The following is a 10,932-nucleotide window of genomic DNA, read 5'->3' on the forward strand; positions in this document are numbered from 1 at the left end:
GACCCAGGGGATCTCACTCCTCTCCCGGCCTTTTGTGTTTGTGTGCTGGACTGATGAACGACTTAGATAACGTTAAGCCATTATGGGCTCACTTATTCCCATGAAAATCCTGTAAATAGAGAACATTTTTTTTTCTCCACTGCTGATATTGATTTGTAGCTCATATTTGTAACCGGAAACCACAAAGGATTACAAGTGAATACTCAAAAGGGACCCGAATTTACAACAGCCCAATATTAATTACAGCATTATCCCATCATTATGTATGTGTTGCTAGCTGGATACCTTCACTCGTGATTTCCAGTGTGCATTGAGGTTGATTTTAATACACTTGTTTTAGGAAGGCAGAGAGCGATGAAAATACCTCTAATATGGGATAAATAATATAACAAAATGTTGTGGAAAACAAAGGAATGGGACCTAACATATTTTTACTAATATCAATTTAACGTAAATTAAGTTTATAGTGATGTTTCATAATATTTAGGGTTTAGTAAGTCAATATGTTTTTCAATTAGGCTAAATAACCTCTTTTATTTTTGTATTTATGTTTTTGAATGTGTCTTTGACCTAAGACTTGTATAATACGACATCCTTTTGAAAGTACAAGTCCACTCAGCTGACACAACAGAGATTATAGGTATACTTTGTGGACCGAGTTGCCCATAAAATAGCTTTTAAACACATTATTCTACTCAACAAACACCAACAAATCATGGGGCAATCCCACAAACCCAGCATGTGTATCTTCTAATCGCGTTAATTGAATTTTCGCCGAATTAATTAGACATAACAGCCATATACAGCCTCCTCGCAGGAGAGAGCCACCGTAGGCATTTTAATGACCCGTAATTCAATTAACCGCCTCCATCAGCTCCATCATTGATTTGTGGAGGAAGAAGAAGAAAAAAAAGCTGCTGAAAGTTGAATTCTGCAAAGTCGAGCCGGCCTGTAATTGCTCAAGACACAGAGATCGGAGGGAAGAGGGGTGGGGGGGCTGGGCTGAGGTGGCCGTGTATAAATAGTGTGCTCTCAAATACACAGTCACAACAGCAGGAGTGATCTCACCTCCTCTCCACCCCTTCTATCTGTCGCTGCTGCCAGCCTCCAAAAAAGAGCGTTATTGCAGTGCTGGTAGAGACACGGTGAGGTACAACTCACGGTGGATTTCCCTGACCAGGACCACTACTGAGCGACAGAGCCGACCATGGAAGAACTTACGGCATTCGTGTCGAAATCTTTCGATCAGAAAACCAAGGAGAGCAGCAAAGAGAGTATCACGTACAGGGAAGTTTTGGAGAGCGGCTTGACAAGGGCGAGGGAGCTGGGCAGCCCGGAGACAAACCTGCAGGACATTACGGAGGGCTGCCCGGCGCATCTGTTCAAGGACCACGTCGAGCTGGAAAAGGACAAACTGAAGGACTTTAGCGTTTCGAGGTCGAGCGAGGGTAAGGTTTTGATATAATTTTAAGAAAATGTTGCCGTTTTGTGTCGGGGAAATGTCTCAAGTTCAGTTGTTTTGTATCGACAGCGACGTTTCCGCTTTTACAAATGCCCGAGAATCCGTGCGTAAAACGAGTTTACGTTACGGTTCGCGTAAAGTTAAAGTAGACTTGGAAAGTTAACGTTTTATTCTGTTGCTGCACAGATGATTTTACAAAGCAGGAGGTGGGCCCTTCGTCTGGTCGCCGTTTTAACTATTTGATGATTGTTGACAGACGTTCAGTGTTTGGCCAAACGAAAAATCATATTACCCTTTCATATCTTTTTTACAATAGTATTACATTATATATCTGGCTTTGATTACTGAGTTTAACCCTATTATAGTGGCAATTTAACATTGTTTGCCAACACGAAAATATTTGGCCACTTTTCCTTACCTTTAAGGTAGCCTACTTCCTTACCGAAGAAAATCATAATAAAGTGTATGGGATCGTTCCTCCTCCAATGTTTCTTCTCTTATCTCTTACAATAATTATATTATTTCTGAAAAATAAATGTTTGGCATCTTTTACAAGTGTAACTGCAAAACGATTGTCATCGTGTTACATTTAAAAGATATGGCTGATGCCATAGTCTACTGCTGTTGAAAATGGAAATACTTTCAGCTGTTACATTTCTGTAAATTAAAAAATGTACCACAGAAAATGTTCTAAAGATAGATATTTTTCAAAACAAATGATGTCAATTATTAATTAAATAAAAAGTAAAGTCAAACAGCAAAACAGGACACGTTTGACTGAGCAGTCAAAAAGTGTGCAGTGTGAAGAATTCTAGACAATTATTAATTCATCCTAGCTTGTTTTTACATGTATCTTACAGGCAAAGTGAAAATGGCTCAGTATTATTAACCATACTATCATTCTATTTTTTTTGGTTGATATTATTGCAAGATAATAGAAGAAGACAGTTATTTATGCGATGGGATTGGCATTTAATCATTTGAAATATATAATATTAAACCATTTTAAAATAAAATAACCTCACCTGACTACAAACATGGGACCAAACAAGCCAGTAATTGCAGCAGTTTGTTGTCATGTCGGTTTAAATAAATGTTAGCACAATATAGTACAGTATACAATGTTATGGATGAATACCATACTGACAACGTGTTACACTGAAAATACAGGCATATTAAGGATATAATGGAAAAAAGGAAATTACATTTTAGGACTGACTTTTTTTAATTAATAGCCTGAAATAACCCCAGCCTGCTTTACGGAGGCGAGTAATTAGGCCTAAATCTTTCTCATTTTGCCGGAGCTTAATTCTCTGCTCTTTAAATCGCTTATCCTTATTAGGCTTACATGGCATGTAAAGACTGATTTACTTTCATAACGGCACTGACCTTACAGCACTGACTTATGGAGGCTGGAAATGCAGCCACAGGCCCCCCCTCTCTCTCAGAAGAAGTAGGCTGTGTAATGTGTGTGTTGCTGCCAAATTGCCAGGCCTTAGGCCCCTGACAGGGCCCAGTGCAGGGGCCCAGGACGGGGAGAGATAGTGCATGTTTTATTAAAGTCCGGAAATTAAACGCATCTTATTTCCTTTATTTTGTAACCATGGTCCGGTTAACAGGGATATACGAGTGTAAGGAGAAAAAGGAGGACGTGAAGTCGGAGGATGAGGACGCACAGGGCAAGCTGAAGCAGCGGAGGAGTCGCACTAACTTCACCTTGGAGCAGCTCAACGAGCTGGAGCGGCTCTTCGACGAGACGCACTACCCGGACGCGTTCATGCGGGAGGAGCTGAGCCAGCGGCTGGGTCTGTCCGAGGCCAGGGTGCAGGTGAGGATCCCCTCCTTCCTCTTCCTCTTCCTCTCTCGCTCCTATCTGATTTATAATGCCAAACACGGCGAGGCTGCTGTGAGAGCAAGAATCGATGTTTTTCTCGTTATATTCTTGCAAGGGCTGTGTGTCAGTGTGGAAATATTCTCGGTGTTTTTGTGGTTATATTAGGATCTCTGTAAAATGTTATATTTATTCAGACTGTTATAGATCTTACACAGCAGGTGTTGATGTTTTTTTAGTGGCTTCGCAATATGTGGGAGTTGTGTTGATGATCAGTCATTGATTTATGCTCGAATAAAAAAACAAAATATTGTGCCATTTGAAAAAGACTATATGGATTTACCGAAAAGTAACACGTAATACACTGCTTGAAAATATATAACAACTATTTAACAAAGATGCAGTTAATTGTTTCTTTTCCTTTCTGGGCAATACTGTTTTGCAGTGTGACCTCATGCTGATAATGTCTTCGAGCTTGTAAAAAAATAAAATAATAATGAACCCTTCATGCGTAAAACAGCGTGAGGCACATGTCATGTTTATATCATACACAAAGCTTTACTTGTTTTTTTTGCAAGAGATCTCTTTGTGTTTCGTGTAACATGCAACAAAATAAATAAAACAAATATCAATATCTAATTAATCTTAGCCAGGATGACCTTAAAAACCTAGGAGATAAATGATGCAGCCCCTGTTGTGAGAACATCGGAAATGTTCTTATATTCCTTTGGGGATTTATAAAGTGTCTGTGGTAGCTTACTCAATAGTGTAATTTTTGAGCAATCTATAATGTTTATTTATTTGTGGAGTCGTAATAACCCCGCAGGAAGTAGGCTAACAATTCCACTGCAACAGTTCAGTTGTACAAAATTCTGCAACAAAAGTCTCTTTTAGGATTTGTAGGCTTGCAGATTGAAATTAATCAAAATGTAGACTGAATATTTAATCACATTTACCCATGCCTTCAGTGGTGTTAACAAGTAGTTTAAAAATGACGAAAAAGGGAACATCTATACTTTATAACGGAGTGTGAGTTCAGTGATATCCAACACGTGTGAGGTGCTGTAAATCACCCGGGATGTAACAACCTTCTGAACCTGCAGCAGTGGGCCTGCAGAGCCAACAGCCTGCGATCCCAGAAGCCTTAGGGGAGAAAAAAAAATCCAACCAATGATTAAAATGAATGAAGAGCCTGAATGGCTGCTTCAGGGGACGCACTCTTATGTCAACTCGTATCGCTCCTCATTTTCTTTGTAATATCTGCCATTGGCTTGATGTAGTGTCCCCATAAAAACAGATTAGAAATAACTCAATTCTGGCCCAACTCTGCTGCTGCTGTTCAGCTAATCAGATGAATAAAACCCGTCATAAGACCACAGACTACTATTTTGAGCTCGGGCTTGGTTGACAATTCCGGATACCATTGCATTTATCAGCCTAATAAAGTGTATAGCTATACGCGTTAAAATAATGCTTGCTGTAAATATTTGACAAAGACTCAACGCCTGCCTGTTTGTTTACTGTCATCAAAGCGACTGACAGAGCACGTTGATGGTCGGAAAAATAAATCCTTTTAAAGGCACTTTTTTCGACTCAGGGACATGTTGTCTCCAGATTTAGTGAGAGTGAATTGCAGCAGGGTTGTTGCAGGCTGTGAACCTGCGCTCCGAGCAGCTGTCAATGAATCTAATTGAAAGTTATGAGAGCTTGGTGAGGAGAAGGCAGTAATTCAGTTAGGACTAATATCTTTGGGTTTCTGGCGCGCTGCTAAATTAAATGTCATTATTCACTGTCTCTAATAAAAAATCAAAAAGGAAATGAGATTAGGGTATTTGTGAAGCGCATCATTGAGTGGCCCTTAATGAAGAAATAACTGTCTGAACCAGTGTAGTTCACTTTGCTTAACATACTGGCACGTAATTGGAATTGATCCCGGGCCCGTCTAATATTAGCCCTGATTTATCTGAGGGATTACTGTGCGTCTATGCAGAATCACCTGGGATTTTCATAAACACCTTTTCTACCACCACTTAACGCTGTAACAATGATCACTTAGCGCCCAGTTTCATTCATTACAATTTACAATATATGCCTTTACTTCCTACGATAATAATAATAATAATAATAATACAAATACAATAATGTTCTTTAATTGGTGAAACATGTAAAAAGTACCTTGAATTTATGCTAGTTAAATTACAATGATTACAAAATCAATAAATTATCTTTATTGTCTCAAATATACAATTATATTTATAAAATCAGTTTTTGAAAGATGGCAAAATTATTTATTTATTATTTCACTTGACTTCGTTTGTCTCTAATGGACAGTTATTGCTCTCCCATTGACACGATGCTGAGCGCGCGCAGCTCAAAATGGCTCCACGGCACCTCTTCATCATCATCATCCTCATCATCATCAATCTGTGTGCCCTTTGTGGTCCCGCGACCAGCCGCTAATTTCGCATCTGTAAATGATAATCGTTGCGGGGGTCGAAGGGGAGGGGGGAGATAATGTGATTCACCGAGGCAAATTAGGTTGATGATGATTAACAACGGGCCGCAGCCTGCAGCTTCAAACACAGCCAGCTAATTGGAAGGTGCTCAAGGAAGTTTTCTAACCCCCCTTTTTTTAAGACATCTTAAAATATCATCATTGTATTATTGTTTTTAATATCTGTGGATATTTTGGTGGCGATATTTTGGTTTATTATTATTATTTTGTATATTAACACCCTTTTGTTGTATGTCTTTTGGAGGTAAATATCACAATTATTGTGACCTTATGCTTCTGGGTTGTTTTATACAAATGTGTTTAACAATTTCTGGCCTATTTCCTATCCTGTAAAGATTTTCTATTTTTCTCTTTATAAAATATATGGCTTTCATACAAGCAGCTAGATCATATTTCAACTGCTTGTATTTAACCTTACTGTTTATTTATTTTGGGCTTTAAATAAACGGAATGTCCATAAAAAATAATATAAGTATCCAATATTGTGTACCAAATTTTGAAAAAGGAATTCAAAAACTAGATTTGTTTTAGGTTTGTTATTTAAAACGGTGTGTATTTTTGTTTCCTTATAAATAATTTCCTTTTTCAATTACAGGTCTGGTTTCAGAACAGAAGAGCAAAGTGTCGAAAACAAGAAAACCAGATGCACAAAGGTAAATGTAAATGTCATTTTATTGCTTCTTTAATGAAAATATTTATTTGTTTTCATTTTACAATTTCAAACATTTCTTCTGCATGTGAACAAAAGAACCTCAAACATCTCTTATAACAACCGCTGTCTGGCTGTCTGACAGACATCTTTCCCTTCTCTCAAGGTGTGATCCTGGGCAACAGTCACCTCGACGCCTGCAGAGTAGCACCCTACGTCAACATGGGTGCCCTACGGTTGCCCTTCCAACAGGTAGGCCACGTTCTTCTATCAGAGCTAACAAAGCTTAGAAACACAAACCCGGTCAGATTCACATGAACAAAAGTTAAACATGCAGGCTGAGTTGCAGAGAAAAAAAGATGATTACTCAGCATATTTTAATGCAGGGCTGAAGACAGTGGAATCTGTAGAAACAGGTCAAAGTTAGTCTGTGGTCCCCAAAGTAGGCTGTCTATATTTGTACATTCACATTAATCTATAGACCATATGCAGCTATTGCGAGACAGTGTGTGTGTGTGTGTGTGTGTGTGTGTGTGTGTGTGTGTGTGTGTGTGTGTGTGTGTGTGTGTGTGTGTGTGTGTGTGTGTGTGTGTGTGTGTGTGTGTGTGTGTGTGTGTGTGTGTGTGTGTGTGTGTGTGTGTGTGTGTGTGTGTGTGTGAGAGACCTCAGTGCACCTTTCACCTCCTGGCCGTGTGCAGGGGGCTGAGCTTCAGGGAGAGGTGGACAGACATTTGATCTGCTGCGATCTGCTCCTGCGTCCTGGCTGCTGTGTTGTCTGCTTGACCCTTGTGAAAAGCAGCGGCCTAATTAAGCCAACAGTGCGGCAGGCGAGCACATAAAAGAGATGATGAAAGCGGCGAATGGAGTGGGCTCTGATGGATATTGGCGTTGAGCTGCACTGGCAGGGGTGGAGGCTCGAGGCCTGCATACCGAGATAGGCTTGCTGTTTGAGGTTGAAATAGGCAGTGGGCAGCACGCTCAGACTGCACTGACATCACAATGCAGCATACGCATATAAAACAAGTGATGGTTAGAGGTTTGGTTGGTTAAGGTGCATGACTTGGCCCTAAAACCTTTGTGTCTCATACTTAGTAGCAACTGAAAAGTAAGGAAAATTCATTGTAATTAACATAAGAAGCTGAGATGCTTGTTTCTGTTAAAATATGTATATAAGGAATCTAAAAGGACAAGATCATCAAATGTCCACCACCTGCTTTGTCAGGGTCGGATCAGTTCCCGTCATTTCCCCTCCACAAAACCAAGTTTCAAGAATTGCATTTGTTTTTCCATCAGTGCTCATGCATTTTAATCAGATGTAACCGCACTATACATTTGGAAATTATCAGTCACAGCTGCAGTTTGTTACCCGAATGTTGGTAAATGAGATGTGTGGAAACGCTGGTTGTTTGCGGGAGGTTTTGTTTGGATGCAATGGCAGCGCTGCTAAGCAACGATACATTTGTGGTTTAGTTACATTTTCCCTTTCATTTAACAACTTCAATTTAAGTCATTTTCAGTCATTTTAGTCCAGTATGAAAGGGTGCAAAGTGAAAAAATAATATTTAGTCAAGTTAAAACTTTGACTTTATCCTTCTATTTTGTTTGGAGAGGAAAGCAAGGAATACTTTAGTTTTCCCACTTCTGCCTGTGGTGTTTGAAACACATGAGAAATGGCAACAGGCTCCACGCTCCCTCTGAAGTGAGTGGATGCTTAATTTTCACCTACTTCTTATAAAATAATTGCCAAGAATGTGAAAACTGATATTCTATGCTCCTTATGGTTTCTTTTTTTCCCTTGACTCAGGAATATGTCTGGATAAATATTTATAACTCCAAATATGTGAATATCTTTTTAGTGCAAAATAGTTTATTTATGCAATTGAATACATAATCAGGATAACAAGACTGTATATTTCCAAGGGTATAACGGAGTCCTCAGTCTGAATTAAACAAATCTGTTCTGGGTCCTAGAAAGACTTTGATTCTGGATGATTAAATTGGATGTGGTGTCTGAAAGCAATGTATGATTCATTAACTTTTAGAATAGCTGACATGAAAAAAGGGCTAAAGCGCAGAGTGCAGCCCTAACTATTTTCTTAGAAAACACACTGTAAGCATCAGCCTTGAGGGGGTAACATTTGAGGGGGAATTTAATACTCTCAGCCTGTGGAACCTAAATCCTTAACACACACACTTACACACACACACGAGGCCCGAGGCGCCCATGCTGACTAACTTTGTGTTTTGCTGTTCTGCAGGTCCAAGCCCAGCTCCAGTTGGATGGCGTGGCCCACTCCCACCCCCACCTGCACCCTCACCTGGCTGCTCACGCTCCCTACCTGATGTTCCCTCCTCCTCCGTTCGGACTACCAATGGCATCGCTCGCCGAATCGGCCTCGGCAGCAGCGGCGGTGGCGGCAGCTGCCAAAAGCAACAGCAAGAACTCGAGCATCGCCGACCTGCGACTCAAGGCAAGAAAACACGCCGAGGCTCTGGGACTCTGACCCCTGCGGGCTGCCCCTCCGCTCGCCTGATGCCCATAATCGCCCCTCACACAAGACTGAGCCTGTGAAAGGGCCGTGACACTCACAGCTAAAACTAAACAAAAACAATGAGTGAGAATGAAAGGGAGGAACACATACAGAGAGGGGGGAGAGAGAGAGTGTGTGTGAAAGAGAAAGGGGGAGAACAGTGGAGGAGGAAAATAAAAGAGAAGGAGGGAGCGAAAAAATTGTCACAAAACCAGCTGCCAAAACAAACCACTTGTAGAGAACGGTAATTAAATACCAATGAAATCACCTTTTACTTTTCGCCCCAACAGGCAGGACTTCTGCGGGGCCAGTGGCTCAGTCCACTCCAGGCACAGATCACATCCCAAGGACCGTACAAACACATGTGGATGTCTGTCTGAGGGCCAGGCCGGGGCCCGACAGACCAGAAGGCGTTAGAACAAAGCAAAACGGGCAGGCAGCAGCAGGGCCCAAAGCGGAGCCGCGCTGACGCTGGCTGCCGACATGTTGACAATGCAGAGGGTTGAGCATGGGGGGAAATAGACCCAAACACCACCTCACCGAGGCATTGGAACGGCTTACACCTTTACACCCTCCCCTCACTAGAAAAAATGAAGAAAAACATTAAAAAAGGCCATATCTGTCTCCAGCCACTGTGTTCCCTGCTGCTGCCGAGTGCATGAGCTCTAATGGAGGACTGTTGTGGGACCGTCTCCATCCACACTTGACATAAACGCTCGACAACAGTTTTTAACACTGCCATTCGACATACCCACTCCCCCCCCCCCCCCCCCCCCCCCCCCACCCCCAACACACACAAATTGAAAGGTCTCCATTGCGGACCTTTCACTTCTTATGGACTTGTGCTATATCAAAAGCAAAAACTCATCCTTCCTTTGCTGCGGAGGGGAGACGTGTTTTATTCTGCGTTGCTGGGCGTGTGTCGGCGAGACTTGGTTTGCATTTCTCCTCACAGCGTGCACTCTCTGTCTTTATTTCTTCCCGTTTTTGTTGTGTCGTATCCTGGGTAAAGCAGTGAAGATAGCCTTTGCACTTCAGGTCTTGTATGTGGGTGTTTACAAATGGCACTACAAGCAGATACTACTTTACTAATTAAAAGGGGAGGGGGATTTGATATTGTAATGTGTTCGGCGGAAGGACACTATCTTGGATAAAGGGTAACCATGCGTTCTTTTTTTCTTTTTTGTAATTCTGAAAATATGAAGAAAGCATCAGTCAAACTGAAATGCAATGGTGTGCAGTTTAAGTGCAATACTGTAAATAGCAAACAAGTTCAAAACAGCTAGCAGTTCATCCTTAACGATAAGGAGACCCAATGATTTTTCTTTTGGAGTGTTGAATTTCTTTACCAAACAACAGCTTTTCTACAGCAGTGTATATTTTATTGAGTTTGAGAAGAGGTCACTCATTACCAGGTGCCATATCCCATCCTCTGTATTCAAGCAGTTTAGTTTTTTAGACGCTGCAGAAACATGGGTTTGGTTCTTTATAAATAAAATGCCTACACTACATTTGAGGATATTGTTCATAATAAACCAACAAATCAGCATTTAATTCCAAATAAAGCCGTTGTTTACACTATGATTAACTTCTGCATGTTGTATGGGACATTTCATAATTCATTTCATAATAATTTAAACTGTATCTTACCAAGTGTTCCAGGCAAAAGAGAACATTTGATTATTTGGGTATTGAAACATTATTTTGACGACTTTTTAGCACTGCTGTCAGAGCTGCGTTAAACATATTGATCTGCTGAAGATCTATGTACCTCTAACAGTCTCCAAAAAACTATTTTCTCTGCTAACAGACCTCCATTTAGAATCGTTTATCTATGTCTCCATTTTAAATTAAACATATGGGTGTTTTATTTATTATTTTGTCTGAAAGATTATGAAAGATGAAATCGTTGAACTACAAGTGTACATTTTTACATGGCTTTGC

The 10,932-nt window shown here is 40.7% G+C and overlaps 1 protein-coding gene across 5 annotated transcripts; it reads left to right on the forward strand.

The window, feature by feature from the left end:
• Positions 1–1,064: 1,064 nt before the first annotated feature.
• Positions 1,065–9,751, forward strand: shox (short stature homeobox). 5 transcript variants are annotated; one of them, XM_034128388.1, is made up of 6 exons: positions 1,065–1,448; positions 3,082–3,290; positions 6,404–6,467; positions 6,603–6,709; positions 8,716–8,928; positions 9,279–9,751. In XM_034128388.1, the coding sequence occupies exons 1-6, from the start codon at positions 1,208–1,210 to the stop codon at positions 9,366–9,368; spliced, it is 924 nt and encodes a 307-aa protein (XP_033984279.1). In that variant the 5' UTR covers positions 1,065–1,207; the 3' UTR covers positions 9,369–9,751. The 5 variants fall into 5 exon arrangements, with proteins under 5 accessions (XP_033984279.1, XP_033984281.1, XP_033984280.1 ...); XM_034128390.1 differs by having other exon boundaries at positions 6,624–6,709; XM_034128389.1 differs by having other exon boundaries at positions 6,404–6,461.
• Positions 9,752–10,932: the final 1,181 nt, after the last annotated feature.

Source organism: Trematomus bernacchii, unplaced genomic scaffold (genome assembly GCF_902827165.1).
Source record: "Trematomus bernacchii unplaced genomic scaffold, fTreBer1.1, whole genome shotgun sequence".
Classification (NCBI taxonomy): Eukaryota; Metazoa; Chordata; class Actinopteri; order Perciformes; family Nototheniidae; genus Trematomus; species Trematomus bernacchii.